This window comes from Camelina sativa, chromosome 20 (assembly GCF_000633955.1).
Source record: "Camelina sativa cultivar DH55 chromosome 20, Cs, whole genome shotgun sequence".
NCBI lineage: Eukaryota > Viridiplantae > Streptophyta > Magnoliopsida > Brassicales > Brassicaceae > Camelina > Camelina sativa.
Window position 1 is genome coordinate 5671356 of NC_025704.1, and position 19122 is coordinate 5690477.

General features: G+C 37.2%; 3 protein-coding genes across 3 annotated transcripts in view; 1 reads left to right on the forward strand and 2 right to left on the reverse strand.

Moving 5' to 3' along the window:
- Positions 106-11607, reverse strand: LOC104769509 (callose synthase 3-like). The gene is made up of 43 exons (XM_019242304.1): positions 11460-11607; positions 11106-11361; positions 10903-11003; positions 10649-10773; positions 10436-10529; positions 10222-10332; positions 10023-10139; positions 9779-9871; positions 9437-9528; positions 9078-9204; positions 8559-8696; positions 8401-8477; positions 8216-8309; positions 7888-8016; positions 7670-7784; positions 7256-7590; positions 7083-7135; positions 6920-6980; positions 6749-6830; positions 6610-6659; positions 6436-6522; positions 6177-6317; positions 6004-6098; positions 5827-5911; positions 5596-5756; positions 5337-5460; positions 5135-5238; positions 4929-5061; positions 4691-4842; positions 4237-4346; positions 4034-4159; positions 3876-3944; positions 3590-3779; positions 3362-3512; positions 2985-3104; positions 2724-2842; positions 2543-2626; positions 2331-2443; positions 2001-2230; positions 1123-1920; positions 988-1038; positions 710-895; positions 106-598 (listed from the first exon to the last, which is right to left on the reverse strand). Exons 2-40 carry the CDS (start codon positions 11299-11301, stop codon positions 1249-1251), a joined length of 5256 nt encoding a protein of 1751 aa, XP_019097849.1. The 5' UTR covers positions 11302-11361; positions 11460-11607; the 3' UTR covers positions 106-598; positions 710-895; positions 988-1038; positions 1123-1248.
- Positions 350-1024, reverse strand: LOC109125079 (callose synthase 3-like). The gene is made up of 3 exons (XM_019241775.1): positions 1001-1024; positions 710-895; positions 350-598 (listed from the first exon to the last, which is right to left on the reverse strand). The coding sequence occupies exons 1-3, from the start codon at positions 1022-1024 to the stop codon at positions 350-352; spliced, it is 459 nt and encodes a 152-aa protein (XP_019097320.1).
- The window catches only part of LOC104772236 (pre-mRNA-splicing factor ATP-dependent RNA helicase DEAH7-like), an 8439-nt gene continuing 3814 nt past the window's right edge, over positions 14498-19122 (forward strand). Inside the window, exons 1-16 of the mRNA XM_019241776.1 lie at positions 14498-14835; positions 14934-15045; positions 15134-15346; positions 15559-15596; positions 15737-15965; positions 16131-16298; positions 16401-16546; positions 16742-16842; positions 16988-17096; positions 17408-17585; positions 17689-17918; positions 17998-18174; positions 18310-18381; positions 18476-18652; positions 18794-18855; positions 18950-19097. Of these exons, the coding sequence (XP_019097321.1) occupies positions 14830-14835; positions 14934-15045; positions 15134-15346; positions 15559-15596; positions 15737-15965; positions 16131-16298; positions 16401-16546; positions 16742-16842; positions 16988-17096; positions 17408-17585; positions 17689-17918; positions 17998-18174; positions 18310-18381; positions 18476-18652; positions 18794-18855; positions 18950-19097 (2166 nt within the window). The 5' untranslated portion in view covers positions 14498-14829. The remainder of the gene's footprint in view (positions 14836-14933; positions 15046-15133; positions 15347-15558; positions 15597-15736; positions 15966-16130; positions 16299-16400; positions 16547-16741; positions 16843-16987; positions 17097-17407; positions 17586-17688; positions 17919-17997; positions 18175-18309; positions 18382-18475; positions 18653-18793; positions 18856-18949; positions 19098-19122) is intronic.

Genomic DNA, 19122 nt, shown 5'->3' on the forward strand with positions numbered 1-19122 from the left:
TTGTTACATCTCTGCTCTTACTTGATGATTTCATGGATTCAATGTTGTATTGGGTCAATGAATTTTTCTTAAATAAAAATTTTAAATTGCGAGTAGCCTAGCAGAAGAATAAAATTTGATCTCTTGTTCCATGGGGTTGATCTGAATAAATTAAACAGTCACTGATACAACATCACGTCTAATACACGGACGAGTACTACAATGTTTACCCTAAGCGCGATAACGGCTAAAACTAAATTACATTTAACTAGCGCACTAGTGAATTCATACGAGTCGCTACTTGTACCAACAAGAAGATTCAAAAGGAGGGTAAATTAACATGGCCTGCATTACACAATGAAAAGATGAATCATTCCTTGTTTCGAGAAGAGCGATCCTTCCTGTGTCCTCCAAGGATACGAGAGATCTGAAGACCTCTACTGAAAGCTTGATTAAAGAGCATACGCGTTTGGAACTCCGACACAAATGGAAACCAAGCCAAGAACGCCACTGGCGTGAACAGCAACAGTCCCATTACTATCTCGTAACCACGAGCCAGTGTCCTCACTGATCCCCAGAATCCTGCTCTATGAACCACCGGCTTACACGCTTGCGCAATCTGCAACACACAAACACACATCAATTGTTATCTTGTTTCTATTCTAAAACAAACACATCACTTCTTTCTAATATAGACTCATCAACAAAAAGCTTTTTTTCTTTTACTTACCAAGAGCATTCCCCAACCCGTGGGCATAAAGGCAAGGATACACACAATTATGTCTTGTATCGTCATGTGAGCCAGTGTGATCAATATCACAATAATTGCGATAAATGTCATGAATATTAGCCCCTTTATCAACCGGAACATCAGCTGAAAACTCGCACTAAATCTTCGTCTTCCAACCGAAACAGTCTGAGGAAAGAAAACAACAAAAATATTATGATCATTGACCAATGATGTTAAGAGAGACATTAACAAGAAATTGATATATCAAGTAAACCCACCTTCATCACAAACAGTATCAAGAAAATCACCAGCCATGATATTCCATAAACCTGAATAGAGAAGAGATTTAGTGATTGAATAAGAGAATATCAATATCAATATCAATATCAAGAGCTAACACAAACGTTACATACCAGAAAGTTTTTAGTCCTCTCTGTAATCGTGAGATGATAAACAAGCCCGTATTGATAGATAAAGAACCGCAGGGCTAACAAAATCTCAACAACTACACCACGCTTTCCAGAGTGTCGGAGATGTTCTTACTCTTCCTCCCACCACGATTCCCAACTTTTTTCTGCCGGAACACCAATACCCCCGATGTTGTTTATCCATTTATTCCAATCAGTCCAATCATCAACAATCTTCTGCCATTCAAAACCAGAAGGATTGAATAGGAAGGGAGCAAAAAGCCAAGTCCCGACCATGAACCACATAGATATGGTGATCAAAAGATATGCAAGGACGCCTCTGTAAGCACTTCCGAAAATTTGATACACAACGAGCAGCAGCATCATCTCAAGCCCTTTTACAAAATGGCTCCGGGAATAGAGTCTGTAATTATCAGCAAATTTAGCGTGAAAGACGACAAACCCTCTCCCTGTGGACCTGTACTTGGCACCACCATGAAGTAATGTCCTTCCATAGTAGTGAGTCTTTGTCCCAAGAGAAAACGTAAAGAACACAGGCGCCAACTGAAGCTGCATCAGCACAAATTCACTCAAGGCAGTCCTAAAACCCCTCTCTAATCCAATTTCCATAAGCATAGGTAAAGCCATCAGGACACCAATCTGAACAAATGACTGTGAAGCAAGAGCTATTTGCAAAGGTGTATTGTCTCGGATGCCTTTCTGTGTACTTAATCCTTGTTCGAGCCCACTCAAAACAAGATAGAGACGTCCATAAAGAAAGATATAGACAGTGAGAACAGTGATCTGTGAAAATAGTAGAAAATGAATCAGATTCGAACAACCTGTGTGATGCTTGCCTTAACAAAAACAGAACAAAATCATACCAGGGTGCTGAAGTAAAAGCCAACAGTGGTGAAGTAACATGACATCATCCGGAAAAAGTCAAAACGGTGTCCAAGCCTGTAAATATCTCGACTTAATGTCTGCTCTCCATTGCCGTTAGCAATCTTGGCCTCAAACATAGAGATCTGATTTAGACCGACATCTCTTCCTTTACCAACTTGTATGTATTCATGATGGGTAACATTTCCTTCACGAAGTGTAGAATTGAATCCTGCTCGATACAAAAAGGTAGAAATAAATCCATCAGCGAGGACTTCACTTAAGAGAGTCGATGAGAGAAACAGATAGTCCTACGCAAGAGTAGAATATACCTGCAAATATGTCTTCACTGAGGTTGATAACCTTGGATGCTTTGCTAACACCACCTCTTGTTAGATGAAACAGTCTATCAAACACATCTGGATGACCATAATGGAAACGAACCCTATATAAAAGCAAAAGAACAATGAATTTTGATTTGGGAATGATAACAAATAAATCATGTGCAATCATCATTACAGTTGATATTAGAAAACACACTTACCTCAAAGGGTTTGCCAGTAATCTCTGACCAATGGTAACAAAACTAGTCTCTTGATTTGACATGAACCAAGCAAGAGAGGAAACGCTGCGAAGTGCCAGCACCAATTGTTGTTAGAGATTACCAAATTTTATTGAGCTTAAGAAGAAATCCGTAAGATAGATGACAATGCTAAAAGACTCACGATCCAGTAAATATATGTTCCCTAAGTCCAAGAATGGATGGATAACGAACACCATCATGCTTTGTAAGAAATTCTTGGAGCAAATTCCTCATTTTTAACGCTTCTTCCATGTAATTATCCTGAATACAAATGGCAACATAAGGAACTTAATAATAAAAATGGCATCTTTGTCTCCAGGAGTTTTACAAACTCGGTGGCTTTTGTATCTTTGCAGTTTCGATAAAAATCAAGTGTTAAAAATAGAAGAAAACAAGTGCATACCTGATTCATATCAATTGTTTGTAAACCTTCTCCACGAGAAAAAATGATAGCATGATTTTGGTTTTCTGGCTTTCCCTCTCCAAGAATAGCAGGTCCAGGAAGCTTAATCCTATAGATAACCTAGAAGGCAGAGAAATTTTAGTATACACATCCATGTAAGAATCAAGACAAAACAAAGGTGTATGACATCACATGAGGTTGCCATTTAACTAAACCCTTTATACAATAACATTATTCAGCTTTTACTAAGACAGTCAGTAAAAATTTCATCATTAGCAGCACCTTCTGGACGGGCTTATCTTACACGAATACATTGAACGGCATAATAAATTGCAGAATCTACAACTTGACACAAGTGTTCGATTGCTTTGTCTTACCTGATCCAAATTCTGTGCTAGGCTAGAATGATCAGTTGACTTAGGCACCTTTACCAACACAGAATAATACACTTTCTGGTTCCCTTTCTTTGACTGGTCTTTCACTGGTTCTTCCACCTCATCAATGTATGCAACGCGGAGAGAAGGGTATCTGCCAATTGTAAGCAAAGCCTTTAGTTAGAACAAGTTATAACACAAAAGACAACAAAATAGGATGGTTCTGCATACCTTGTCATAAGCCTCAATATATCCTGCGCACGAGGATCACCAGATCGTTTATGGATACCATATTGTTGACATGATACAACATATGTAAATTTCATGTCAGCAACAGCTTGGCACTGTGCCCAGAGTGATCTTTCACCTCTTGAGTTGTTCTCTGAATTTAGTTCTACAGCCTTGTAACCTTCCATCAAATCTAAAGAAGCAAATTTAAGAAAGAGTCAGCACCAACAATCAGTTGCATGAATTTATTTATGCCCTTAGCCATATAATATAAATTAGAGAAGATTACCTTCGTGCATAGCCATGTCTAAGAATGCCTGAAGCTCCAATGCTTTTCGATAATACATCATTCCTCTTACTGCAAAAAATATCAAAAGATTAACAACCGGTTTCCATTGTATCCATCTTAATTTTTCACTGGAAAGAAAATTAACCAAAAGCGCTTACCAGTTCTAGTCAGAGTCTGACCCCTATATGAAGCCCATAAACGAAGTTCCTCTTCTAATTCATCAGACTCCTTAAGTTCCTCTTCACTTGCGCATTTCACCCGCTCCAGAAAATTGTTCCATTCGTCTAAAGATAAGAGGTCAGATTCAACACGTAAATCAAGAATTTAGGCTACAGTTAAACAGCATATAAACAAAAATCACCTGGAAAAATCTTCTGTAGGTAAAAGATAATTGAGACCCCATCTTCATTTGGCGTTTCCAGGTCACGCAAGGAGAAGAGGACCTCTTCAGTGTAATATGGAGTCAAAACACTACAATAAGAATAGCGAAGGGAAAAACCCCAACCAGTTTAGTTACAAAACACTTCAATAAAAGTAAATCATTATACATAACAAACTTTACCCAGCCAGTTCAGTTACGAAAAAACTACAAAGCAGCCATACTTCAATCAAATAAGTAGCAATTGATATCATGATACAACAGTTCTAAATATTATTTTTGTCATCATAAGGGACAAACATGAGGAACTATCAACTCCACATAATAATAAATATATACTTAACTGGAAATTTAGGAGAAGAACCAATCATATCCCAACAAAAGTGAGCATATAAATTCAAAGTGGTGAATTAAAATAAAATACAGAAATGCTTACGAAAATGATAGCATGTTGCGAACTTTAGGTGCCATAGGCATGTCCATGAACAATGAATTAGAGAAGAAAGACATCCGTCTTCTTGCTTCTAAGTTAGAGGGGACATCCATAGCAGACTCTTTAGTAGTCAATAGAAGGTATATTCGTTTGATCTGCACATACATGCACATAACTTTTGAGAGCAAATTATATGAAGACTGAAAAATTAGAACTTAAATATAACCAAATGTGGCATAACCTTCTCTTTCCAAGCTTCTGTTACTGGTTCAATAGGAAATTTAATGGCACCTGAGGATGCAAAGAGCTGATATTGTTGTTCAAGAGGGATCATTCCCCCATGCCAAGTGCCACCATGACTCGAATCTACCAAGCTACAGAGACAACTAGAGATATAAGATTTTGATTAACCAAGCTACAGAGATATTGTGGTAGAAAGTTGCCAACCTCGATATATTGTAATCCTCCATCATAATGTCTCTTGTTACAACTTCCAGCATGTCCTGGAAGAGAATTACAACGTGATCTCTATCTTCCTCCTTATTGTCTAGCTACAAGGGATAAGAAAACGAAGATATTGGACCATTTGAAAAAATTTGTGCAAAAATTAAAACAAAAAAAGAAACAGTACCGCAGGAAGAGCATTTACCAGATATTTTATCAGCTTGACAAAGTGATCATAGAGGCTAGGAAGAGCACTCATCTTGTATTCTTGAATCAAATCCCCAGTATCCATATGTTTGTCAACCTCTTTAAATATGATCTCTATCACCCTGAATACCAAAGATATAAGTTGGCCATAATATAGTATATGTTGCAAACTTGCAATTATCAAAATCAGAAATAGATATGTAAAAACAAAAGCAAGTACTCAGACGCTATGGTTCCAATAACTTAACGAAACTTACTCTTTTTCACGGTTTCCCTGAACGACATATTTTATGATATTCTTGAATGAAGCATAACACTCACGGACAGCACATTTCATGTAAGTGTCACTCTCAATCCTCTTCTTGAGCTCTCTGTCCTTCCCATTACTGTCTTTTGCCATATCCAATGCTATTGGTATCTACAGCCAAAAATCAAATATCAGAGAATCCTACAGATTAATTATAATGTATTTTCCTGTAAGAACAAACCTTGCTAGCCAATAAAAAGGGAGGCCACTGTATGAGATCCAAAGCACGGTCGGCCCAATATGGAACAAGTAACAGATCCATCTCCCTATGAAAAGTCCAAATGTAAAACGTCAGTTCAAAATTTTGAGTTCCCACAGTCTCGTTCGGCTAGATATGTTGCATACAAGTAAAATTTACCTATCATTTATAAGATCTTCCTCTCTAAAACTACTGATTATTGTGTTCCACAACTGTGCAAATCTTGCAGCCTCTTTCTCTTTGTTAACAGGTACCTGGAGTAGTAAGCTTTCAGTACAAGCAATCAATGAGAAGAATCGTACATCATAGCAGTTCACTTGGGTTCAACGAACCTTATCCTCAGTAAAGTTATGAGACAAAGTTGCCCTTAATCCTTTCTTCTTTTGCTGGCTCATTCCATCTGGAATTAAGCGGTCATTAAAAGCTCCAGGCAATGATTCAAACCGTGATCTAAGCATGCCCAGTGTACGAATCTGTAACAAATGAAAAAGGTAAGGATTTAGAGATCATCAATGAGAATTACAAGCGAAACCTCAAGTTCAATGTAAAAAACAAACTCATATTCAGTTAGATTATCTTAAAACAGCATACCTCTCCAAGGCGGCGGAATGCACCGTAAATACCTCCAAATATTGTGGAAAATATAGCATACCAAATCTGACTATCCATAAAATATACCTGCAGCAAGATAGAGGAGAGATCAAAATTAGGAACAGCACAAAGCAGGAGAGGACATGGAGACATGTCCGACTTGAGCACGCTTACCAGAATAATAGGGGCCCAGAGGGCGATAACGACACCAATATTGTTTTTGGCTGCACACATTAAGTAGAAATGGTGAGAGAGAAAATATAATAAATATTCATTCCAGTAAATCATGTAGTGTATGTGAAAAATGCATTACCACGAGGAAAGAACTCATGCCACTGAAAATTAGTCACACGGGCCTTCATAATGTCATGTGTTGGGGCAACTAAAGGCTTGATCTGCGAGCAATGCGAATTTATCAGACTCCAAAAATTGTAGCAATCATGAAGTTAATAATTACCAGAAACTAGATACGAAAAACAAATACCTCAATATAGTAACTGAATGCCAGCTTTGTTGCGATAAGCAACACCCAGAACATGGTATATCTACGCAAGAGAAAGGTAAAGAGACATAAGTGAACAGAGAGGACTCAGGCTTGCACCAATAACTAAAATCCAATGATGCATATGTCACAAAGAGAACCCTACTTGAAGAGGGAAAATGCGCTCTCATGCATTCCTCTGCCAACATAGAGTCTAGGCTGCGAGGTAAAAAAAAAAGGTTGATAATAGTCACATCAGCAACAAATCACATTATGATTTTTTTTTTTTGTCATTAGTTTTTCTTGCAAGAACACAAACTGAATGAAGAGGTGAAGTACCTGAGACCACCACATCATTAGCATTACAATTCTGTAGTTGGACCTCTCGAGAAACCGTCGTAACAGAGGGAAAAGAAACATTACACCCGCGAGCAGATTAGGCGACAGATAGAAAACAACAGCTATTATAAATAGTGAAGGTGAGTGCATGGCATTCCCAAACCAACTCTTGATAGTTCTGGCAAATGCTGGAGGATCTTTCCAGCTGTAGGCGTAAGTAACTGGCAGAATAATAACCCAGGCAGCAGCAGAGATGACTTTCAGAATGTATCTTAGTTTAACATGTAGTGTCATGCTTCGATGAGCTTTGAAATTAAGGATCACATCCAGAACAGCTGCAGAAATAGTTCTAGAAGATGAGCTTTCGTCACTCAAGTAAACTAATGAAAGTATTGAACAATGACATTAACCAACCTTGTCCAAGCTTCATTATTGCAGCTGTGATAAACACGCTCAGAACTTTCTTGAATACAGCAGCCCCAAAGACTGAACTTGGATCTCCGCCATCCCATGCCATAATAATCATGGCCTTCCAACAAATATCATCATCAAAGTCAGTGTTTGTGAAAATATGCATTTCTTGAACACATCAGCTCCAAAGAGGGGCAGTGAAAATTAGAAGATAGTAATACCTGAAGGCACAAAATATAGAAGCTCCACATTCGATCGAAACTTCTGAAGACATGCCAGAAGGAACGAATCTCAACAAAGTTAACTTTCCCCACCCATCTATCCTTGGCAACAGTAGGCTTGCTGTTATCCTGTGATATATGATAACAAAAACAGGAAAAAGAATGTCAGTAAGTGGTAGACATCATCTGATAGAAGAAAAGTCAGCAGGAAGAGATTAGAGTTCCTAGTTTTAAAAACCACACCATCTGAAACTAGATCGGAGTAACAGATTCCCGTACGAAAAATAAATGTAGATAAGAAGAGAGAAGACGAGTAGTTATTATGTACCCCGTCTATTTCTGTATTGAGTACAGCAACAGGCATGCAAAAGAAATCAGCATCAGCTCGCATTGGCCAACCTAACCGAAAACAATCAACTGACCTGCAATGTAGAAAAGCATATTTAATTAGTCATAAAAACCACTTATGAGGATCTTTACGATTGTGTGAAAGCAGCTAGATATATATATTACCAAAAGTATTCATTTAAATCATCGTAGTTCCTCCACTGGGAGTGCTTAGACTTCCCTTTTTTGCTTCTTTGAGCCTCCTGTGAATGGTACAATAACGTAAGTAAGCAAAAAAGAAAATGCTGAAAGCAAAAGAAAATGCTCGAAATTTGAAGCCATACCATCTGAATCACTTCATAAATTGGAGTCACAACTTTCCTCAAGAATGCATCTTCCTCACCTCCATAAGCTGGCTTCACATTTTCCCCAGTCATAGGACTAACATTCCCAGCCAGCATACCATAGAGTTCAAATGCCATCTGCAAAAGCACGAAATAGAGTAGGAAGAATAGATATATCACATTTAGGAACGCATAGCAAAAATGATCTGTGTATTATCAAAAGCAAGCATGTTATAACCATCACTGTAATAAAATTCTAATGTCTAAATAATATCAATTGACATTTTCTCATCAGAAATACATCAACGAGCACAGATACACATGTTTCCCTTGAAAACAAGACTCAATGAAAATTTATTATTGTGCTTGCAAGTTATAGCTTCTTGGCAGAAATTATAAACAACAATAATATAAACTTTCAATGTAATGACAGCAAACCATAATATTAGCACTGGCGAACAAGTGTTAAAAAACAAGAATCACGCACAAAGTATGGAAGACTTGCAAACTGAAACATACATGATGATAAATGTAGCAGAGACACTCCGGCATGAATCTCAAGTTCGCTGCTTCACCCCAGATTAGAAGATACAGGGCCATATACAATAGCTTGCGCTGTTGCATTTCCTGCTGTATAGTTGGCAACCTACAAGCAGAGCATACATTGAAAAGATTCTCGACACCAGAATTTGCATAAATATTTAGCGACAAACAAGAAAATTATTTTCTGCTCTTGAAGAATACACAGCCACCCTCTACTGCTTCTGAATATAATATTTCTTTCGAGTCAGTTCCTAAAATTTATTTTTGTGTTCATATTCTTAGCTACATTGCAGAGAGTATACATAATCGAGTAAAGGTGTCTACAATTCCCTTACCAAAGACTACTCTTTCGACCAAGGTATTTGCACCACTTCTTATAGTTCTTGAAAAGCTTTTTCATCACTTCTGTCAATGCTTGATCATCTAACTGTGAGAGCACAATGGGTTGTCATAATGAGAACAAACAAAAGAACAAATTGATAGTACATGTATCAAATATTATAGTCATAGTAATATACAGTTACATATATATTTCATAAAAAAAAACGTACTGCAAACAAATCTCCTCAATTGGAAAAGGAAAAGTGAATTGAGAGAAGATAAAAAAAAATTATGCATGAACACACCAAACCTATATAAAAGTGGTCTTCCAACAGTGGTAAAATTGAGGTACAAACCTTTGGCTGCTGATCAGGCTTAGGAAATTGTCTTATATGTACATTAGCAAGTAATAAGATCAGATGCTCCCTTTGATTAGCCACATTGTCTTTCTGCAGAACCGTAGCAACAACACATGAATAAATGCATGTTAGCAAGTAACAAGATCGAGTGCTCCTAAGATTAGCTGCATTGTCTTTCAGGAATCTATAGATTAACAAAAGCTTATTGAAATTGGAAGCATCACAGAACTAGAAAAATTACCTGAAATCCAAACATTTCTAGAAGCCAATCAAGCATGTCTTCATCTTTCTTTTTCTTGTGACCTTCTGGCCATGGAAGACCTCTAGTGTTGCGGAGAGCAAGAACAGCGGCTTGGATCTGCAGCAAGGATTACATTATCTGCTGATAACATGTTAAAAGTACATAATAGTGCCCACAGTAGAACAAAACGAGGACTAACCTCAGGATATCTCATAATCGCTTGATTTGTACTATCCGGATCAAGAGGTAGGATGTTATAGGGGACATACAACTGTGTCTTTTCTGCGACCTTATCTTGAGCTTCCAAAATCTGGAAACATTATACTTCATTGCCACATTGCACAAGAGATGGAAAAGATGAATGTTCTAAGGGAAAATTACTAAAACAAGAGAGGACTAAAAAGTTGCAATACCTCCCGGTCAACCTCAATAGACTGTGTCAGATTAACAGCCTTCAGCACCTCAAACAAAACATTGGCAGTTTGGTATGCCTTTGTCAGCTGAGCACTGAAAATCAATAGCACGCAAAGCATCAGTTAGGGAATTTGGTGCTCTCAAACAAAGATAGAACACTTAATCGCCATCTTAAAGTAGGAAACAAAGACATTTAAAGTAGGTTGACATACCGGTCAGCCTTATCTGCGGCATTGTGCAAAGCTTGAATGTACTTCTTATAGTAATGTTGATAAAAGCTCTGCATTTCACGAGCATCACTTTTCTTAACCCTGCCCATCAGTGTTGGATCATGTTCCTGCAAAAGAGCACATATTGTTAAAGAGCAGTACTAAAAACCAAGAGTTTTTCCTAAAACTATCAGTAGCTAGCTAGCTATCCAAATCTAACACATGCAGGAACCAAGCAGAGTAATAAGAATGCTCACTCTTTCAAGACGCTGTAGGAGTGCAGTCTTAAACTGCCGAACACCTCTTCCACCAGAGGTGGGATCCAATCTATGAGCTTTCTCAAAAGCATAAAACCGACCTAAGGAAGAGAGAAGCAGAACCAGAATCAGATAGATAAACAAACAAAATTACATAGCAAAAAGTAATTAAATAGGAAAGGGGGTATTCAGAAAAAACTTACAGAGATAAGCAACCCTAGGGTTACTAGATTCAACCTCATTAGCAACACGAAGAATGGGGGCAATCTCAACAAGGGATGAAGGAACAACTTCACTATCGAATGACTCTCCAAGATTACCAGCAGTCTGAGTTCGTACGATCCGCCGCTGCTGAGGCTGTGACGGTCCTTGATCAGGACCGCCTCTCGTAGCAGACATTTTTCTCCCTACCCTAAAAACTCCAGGTCAAGCCGTTTCTTTTAAGGTTTCCTCCGCCTCCTTCTCGAAACAAACAAAACTCTATTAGACAACAGCCATATACACAAAGAAGATTAAAATCAACAGTGAACAGAGATGCGACATTGAAAGAAACTTACAGAGAGAGAGAGATCGAGAAACCCTAACAATGACGGTGACGGAGCAAAGCAGCCACAAACCTAAAGCTCTACTTAGCTGCTAAGTACGCAAAGTAAAAGAGAGAGAAAGAGAGAGACACATGAGCCCTGAATGAATGTTTTTTTGTGTTTTTCTTCTTTTTTATCTTCCTTTTTTTAGCACCGCTTTAATGGACAAAAAAAAATAAAGGAAATTTTAAAAAAGGACACTTTCGAAGTTCGTGTCCACATAAAGGCTCTGTTTTAACATTTAATTACAGTAACACCACCAAGTTTGAACTGGTTCAATGTCGGTTTCGTCTCGGTGGAAACATTAAAGGGTTTACTCCAAATTTATTCATTGGGACAAACAATGTAATACTTCTGGAAAAGGAAGGGTAATTTCGTAAGGGTATTTGGAATTTCAAAAAAGTCGAAGATTCCAATAAAATAAAAAGTGTTAGCGGTTTTTCCTAAAAACTTGAATGGTTTCTTTGACCTTATATGACTCGTCGTCATTACTTTTTTCAATTTTCTTTTACCGTTTTGTTTGACGTCGACAATGTTTTTACCGTTACTTTTAACAAGATTAGAGGAATTGACGCAGTGATAAACTGGTTTTAGCTAACTAAATAAGCTTTAATATTTTTTAAAAAATAATAATTCAAATGAGTGTTAATATTTATAGCAACCGAATCTTGTTGGAAACTCTGATGCATTGATGTAATTTTATATTATTTGGTTTTTCGTTAAATCTTATTCCTAGATTATACTACTATGTTTTTTAGTGTTTAACTTCATGCTGATATTGTCTTAAAGACAAAGCCTGACCCACATTTTAAAATCTAATGAGAATACAAGAAAAGCAGAAGAAACGTTTGTAAGAAACAAAAAAAAAAACTGATCAAATTAAAGAACTCAAGAGTTGGGTTCAATCTTTCGAAGAAGCAATTAAACGTTGTGTTCATTCAACTAGTGGTTGATGAAAAGTTGTTGTTGAGCCCAAAATAGAAAAGAAAAAAAAAACTCAACTGTTAAGAGACTTCAAAGTAGATATAAATTAATATTCATCTCGATTTAACTTAGAGTTACTTTTACAAACAAAAATACTTGAATGAAGTCATATTTTCTCCACATTTAGTGACGAAAATTCGATAACTTGCTGTTAACCAAAAATCAACTGAAAAGTCTTAAAACATTAATCTATTTTGTGTTCTAGTGATGCATTATATAGTCTAGAGATGTAGTTTCTCTAATTTTTATCACCACCTAGCTACTGTGCCAAACAATTATGAATAATAATAGTTAGATCAGTTTGAACCCGACTGGTTCATGGATGGACGTGAAATGGTTGATATAATAACATCGTAAATAGTTAATTAAGATCATAGGAGAAAACTTTGAGTTTTGGTGAAAAAATGAATGTGAACGCAACTTACATCGACGTTGTGAAATAGACTATATATAGAGTGGCTCTTCGATGTTACACTTCTCTGTGTCAAATAACATGGGCTAGCTTTAAGCCTTTAAACATGTCATTTATATATGATTATGATGCGAAAGAATGTCATCCAAGCTTGGACGCAACTGCAAGTATGGCCTGTTTAAACCATTAACTCAAGATATTAAACTTGAACAACTTGTCGGGAGCAGCATCACTTTCACTTTTCCAGCCTTGCTCAACTCAAGTAATGTTGCTAGGGATGTTGTCGTGGGTTTAAAAACCCAGACCAGCCCAAACCCGAAAAAAACCTGCCCAGAAAAAACCCAAATTTGAAAATCCAAAGGGTTTTAGGTTCTAGTGGGTAAACCCGAATGGGTTTTTAGTTTTGTGGGTAAATCCGTGGGTACCCGAATTATTTATCTTATGTGATGTATTTTGCATTTTATATTATATATAATTTTATCTTTAACTTTTTGATACTAAATGTGATTTATATTATGTATTTTGTGTATTTTACTATATCTGTAACAATTTTCAAAAATTTATAATTTTATATAATTTAAATAAAGAATAGCAAATATATTAAAGAGTTTTGTTTTAAATAGATAAAACAAAATTTATTATTATATATTAGATAAAACTAAAGTTTTGTTCATAATTTGCTTATTTCATATTAAATTTAAATAAATATTTAAAAATGAGAATTTGCGTTTTTAATAGAAAAACGACATTTTGCAGTTTTGGCAGAAAAATATGACTTTTTAGTTTTGGCGGAAAAACATAATTTTACGGTTTTGGTGGGGAAACGAAATTTTGCAGTTTTGGCGGGAAAACGAGATTTTACGATTTTGGCGGGAAAATGAGATTTTGCGGTTTTGGCGGGAAAACAAGATTTTACGATTTTGGCGGGAAAACGAGATTTTGCGGTTTTGGAGGTAAAACGAGATTTTGCGAGTTTGGCGGGAAAACGTGATTTTGCGGTTTGACGGGAAAATATAATTTTGCTGTTTTGGCGGGAAAACGTAATTTTGCGGTTTTGGCAGAAAAACGAGTTTTCGTGTTTTGTGTTTTTGGTAGGAAAATGTGATTTTGCGGGTTTAGTGTAGGTAATTAGACTTGACAAAAAAAAAGTATAGGTGATTAGAAAGAAAAAAAAAAACCCAATGGGTACCCATAACTAATAAGGTAAACCCGTGTAAGACTTTATAGTTTTGGATACCTGCCCATTTTTAACCCATTTAATTTCTTAGAGAAAAAACAGGTCCCAAAACCCAGTTTTAAGCATGGGTTTCGGGTACCCACTGAGTTTTTACCCACTTTTAACATCCCTAAATGTTGCTGTCGATATAATAAATAACCCAGCCTCACTGCCTCAGACATAGCAGTCGTACTACTCTTATGATAAAGTGATGTTGAGACAAAAGAAAAGGAAAAAAAAAATTAAAAAAAAAAAATATGCGTCGGCGTAAGTGCGTTAATGGTAAAAGGCCCATGTGTAATAATAAAAGGCCCATGTGTAATAATAAAAAGGCCCATATGTAAAACAATCTTCTGTTTCAAAAACTTAAATTATAAAAATAATCCCACGCGCGTAATGAAATCGCGTTAAGCGTGTGTAAACCTAACCGGCGGTGATCCTTTTTTCCGATCGTGTTTCTAGAAGCTCCCACATATATCTCTCTCTCGCGCTCCCGTAACGACCGACTCTGGCGAGATAGATATTGATCCGACGAAGCTCTTCAGGTTTATTGAAATTGGAAAATTCAGATTAAAGCTTCTGGAATCACTCAGAGGAGTTGAAAGACCCGAACCCCTAAGAAACCAAGGAAAGTAATTGTTCTCATCAGAAGTTGTTGTCGAACGGCGAACCGGTGGTTAATTTCACTGTGATTTTTGGAGTTTTTTGCTGAATCCGTCCACTGAGTAATAATGGGGGTAAGTTTCTATTTGCAATTGGATTTGTTGATTTTGTCAATTTCGGATTTTTAGGTTTTTTTTTTGTTCGCGAGGAACTTACTCTTACTGTGATATAGGTCGATCCATTCAAAACTACTGACACGTTAGAAACCGATAAAGAAACCGGTGGTGGTGTCCCTGTGAATGATAAAGTGACTTTTACAGCTCCTGAGAGGAAGTCTCGTTTAGGTATGAGTTGGAATCCAATTCTTGAAGCATTCAGCTTGAATTGTTTTGGAACACTGTATTAACTTATTAAAAATATACAAATTTCTAGGTTTGGATGTAAGGGCAATTGAGAAAAGGGAGAATGCCAAGAACCAGGGGGACTTCAAGGTCCCCAAGAAGTCAACAATATCCTTTACATCATCTTTTGATGAAGAGGATAAATCTGATGCATCAGGATTAGATCATGGAGCTGAAACCACAACACATGACCATTCCAGCAGACGGTATAGAGAGAAGTCTTCAAGATCTGAGACTGCACAAGGTACTTTTTTATTTATTTCTTATGACTATGTAGTTTGAACAGTCACTCTCAAACTCTAGATTACAGTGATTTCTTAGTTAATCCATTAGTTGATATAGTAATGCATTTAGTATCCTTAGCATTTAGAATATTGGTAAAGAGAAAAATTTGCCTTCATCCGTTTTCTTCTTAGCTCTTGTGCTTATGGACTTGTGACATTTTTTTAATTGCAGAAAGTACCGTGACTACAGAGAATGCTGCAACTTCAGATGTAAGTCAATTCCATCCAAATAATGAAATCGTTATTTTGCCTCGGTTTATCTATCTTTTCTACATACTTAACTTATCTCTAACACTACTTGCAACACGATTTTTAGTATACTGATATATTGTTTACCTTTCAAAATGAAGGTTTCCATGACTCCCAGGAGTTTATCTAGTACTTCTAGATACGAGAGAGCTGATAGCAATAGACGTCGAGATGAACATAGGCGTGACAGAAGTGAAACTCCGCGGTCAAGACAGAGAAACACTTATGGTGAGATGGATCACTACCGAGGGAGGGAGTCTTATCGCCAAGGTGACCGAGACTATCATGGAGAAAAGCGTGGAAGATACAACAGCGATAGGAGGACTCCAGGTATGCAAGAGATTGTAGAATCTTATAAAGCTGTAAATTTGTGAGCTTGCTGACATTAATGTCACTACATTTATCTCCTTACAATTGTGTCTGTTTTTTTTGTTCCCAGAAGCATGATGAGTGTCACAAACACAACACTTATTGGGCCTTTTTTATGGAGTGCAGGTAGATCAGACTGGGATGATGGAAAATGGGAATGGGAAGATAGTCCTCACGGAGATAGAGACTCTAGTTACAGCAAGCGACATCAGCCTTCTCCATCACCCATGTTAGCTGCAGCTTCACCTGATGCTCGTTTAGCCTCCCCATGGCTGGATACACCACGTTCAATAAGTATGTTGTGTTTGAATTTTAATATTTGTAAGTTTGTTTTATTTATTTGCAACACGAGCAAAGACTAACAAGGAATATTACCATGTCCTTATTCTCACGCAGTGTCTTCTGCCTCTCCATGGGATATTGGTGCACCTTCTCCTGTTCCTATTCGGGCTTCTGGATCGTCTATCAGATCCTCAAGCTCTAGGTATGGTGGAAGATCAAATCAACCTGCTTACTCTAGGGAAGGTGATCTGACAAATGAGGTATGCATTCTTAAATGTCGCTGTGCACCCATGGTCATGCCACTTGTTATTAGATAGATCTGAATTTCCGTTTTGTTTCCCCATGTCGTGTCAAGCTTGCTTGAAGAATATTGATGAGGATTATGGTTCTGTTGCATTAGGAAAATTGTTTGGTTTTAATAATACTTGTGCTACATGTTGTTATGTCTTCTATAGGGGCATTTAGATGAGGATAGATCGCAAGGAGCTGAAGAATTTAAACATGAGATCACAGAAACAATGCGTGAGGAGATGGATATTCAGTCAGATCGTGCATGGTAAGTATTATTTTTTACAGAGGCAGGAAACTAAATTTTTGTGAATCAATAATGTTTTATGAACTGAGCTCTCTTCACATTAATTTGTCGAACCATCTCTAGATTTTATTAAGCTTGTATGAACTAGATGATTCTCATTTCACAGGTATGATACAGACGAAGGGAACTCACTGTTTGATGCGGACAGTACATCCTTTTTTCTTGGAGATGATGCTTCGCTACAGAAGAAGGAAGCTGAGCTGGCAAAGAGATTGGTATTTTTATCTATTTTAATTACGCACGCTTATATTTGATCTCTTATCTATGGCTAGGCTTTTCCTTGTCCTTTTTGCATATATTATCCAGTTTTATCTTATTTTGAAGCATTAATCTTTTATCTTCTTTTACTGCTCTTGATTAAACATCTTAAGCTAGATTATGTTGTTTTGATTATGTAATTTCAGATTATAGGTGCCATTTCGCATTGTTCAATTCACCAATCTTTCTTTTCCTGGCATTCTGGCTTTTGCTGCTTAGAAATGTAGTATACTCATATGTTGAATGCTTTATAATGTTTGTAATTCAGGTCAGAAGGGATGGTAGCAAAATGTCACTTGCGCAGAGTAAAAAATATTCTCAGCTTAATGCGGATAATGCTCAGTGGGAAGACCGCCAGCTTCTCAGATCTGGAGCAGTTAGAGGCACAGAAGTGCAGACTGAGTTTGATAGCGAAGAAGAACGGAAAGCAATTCTTCTTGTACATGGTATGTAGACTACTACAATAGCTCAAAATTAACCATAAAACAAGGTTAAAGAGTAGTATAATGTAATATAGGAGGTAACATGCTATGTTTTGGATAATTGCAGATACGAAGCCTCCTTTCCTTGATGGAAGAGTCGTTTTTACAAAGCAAGCGGAGCCAGTAATGCCTATAAAGGATCCCACATCAGACATGGCAATAATTTCACGAAAAGGATCAGGTCTTGTCAAAGAAATTCGGGAGAAACAAAGTATGCATAAATCACGACAGCGGTTCTGGGAGCTTGCAGGTTCTAATCTTGGTAATATCCTTGGTGTTGAAAAATCAGCTGAGCAGGTAATGCCCCAAATGGTTTTTGGTTCTATATTGATAGTATGTTTGTTGGACACATTGTGACTCTGTGATCATCTTGCAGATTGATGCCGATACTGCTGTAGTTGGTGATGAAGGTGAAGTAGATTTTAAAGGTGAGGCTAAATTTGCACAACATATGAAGAAGGGAGAAGCTGTGAGTGATTTTGCCATGTCAAAGACCATGGCAGAGCAACGACAGTACCTCCCCATATTTTCTGTTAGAGATGAACTTTTGCAGGTTGGTGGTCTTTCCTTTTGAGGGTCTTGATATTTGGATTACATTATGCATTGTTATTAGGAAAACCTCAGGGGATTACTGTTTTTTGAATTTTATCTTTTCGTCTACTCATCTGCTTTTTGCTGTATTCTCTAGGTAATTAGAGAAAACCAGGTGATAGTGGTGGTTGGCGAAACTGGTTCGGGAAAGACCACTCAACTCACACAGGTTGCTCCCGTACTTTGGCATTCTATGAATCCATATTCTAATGCACAGTTATGTAACTATTAAAACACTGACTTAATTTGTTTCTTTTTGTTAGTATCTTCACGAGGACGGGTATACTATAAATGGTATAGTAGGCTGCACCCAACCAAGGCGTGTAGCAGCCATGAGTGTTGCAAAGAGAGTTAGTGAAGAGATGGAAACAGAGTTGGGTGATAAAGTGGGGTATGCGATTCGTTTTGAAGATGTAACTGGTCCAAACACTGTTATCAAGGTAAGGTGTTCTCAAGAAATGAACCGCTTTTTGCTTATTTGTGATGATTCTGGTTTAGTTGTCAGGTATCGTGCTTTTTGCATCTGCACTTCCTGAAAACACTTTTTTTTCTGAACTCCATATTTTCCTCTGAAATTGTAGTACATGACCGATGGAGTGCTACTGAGAGAGACCCTGAAAGATTCCGACTTGGATAAGTATCGGTATGTATGCTCCAACCTTACCTCTGATAGATAATACTTAATAAACTGGGTTAAGTAGAATGCTGTGCTAATTCCTGGTGTGGATTCTGTATAGTGTGGTGGTGATGGATGAAGCCCATGAAAGGTCACTCAACACAGACGTCCTTTTTGGAATATTGAAAAAAGTTGTGGCTCGGCGTCGTGATTTCAAGTTGATCGTCACGTCAGCAACCCTTAATGCTCAAAAGTTTTCCAATTTCTTTGGGAGGTAGGTTACCGTTATCATTT

Bases quoted from the DNA above. Each gene is read 5' to 3' on its own strand.
- LOC109125079 (XM_019241775.1), bottom strand. From the start codon at position 1,024: ATGGCTGGTGATTTTCTTGATACT. The intron at 896-1,000 runs GTTTGTGATGAA...TTCTTTCCTCAG, and splicing joins CTGGTGATTTTCTTGATACT to ACTGTTTCGGTTGGAAGACG. The intron at 599-709 runs GTAAGTAAAAGA...TGTGTGTTGCAG, and splicing joins CGGGTTGGGGAATGCTCTTG to ATTGCGCAAGCGTGTAAGCC.
- LOC104769509 (XM_019242304.1), bottom strand. From the start codon at position 11,301: ATGTCTGCTACGAGAGGCGGTCCTGATCAAGGACCGTCACAGCCTCAG. The intron at 10,774-10,902 runs GTGAGCATTCTT...GCTCTTTTGCAG, and splicing joins TCCTACAGCGTCTTGAAAGA to GAACATGATCCAACACTGAT. The intron at 5,461-5,595 runs GTAAGTTTCGTT...TTTGGTATTCAG, and splicing joins CAGGGAAACCGTGAAAAAGA to GGTGATAGAGATCATATTTA.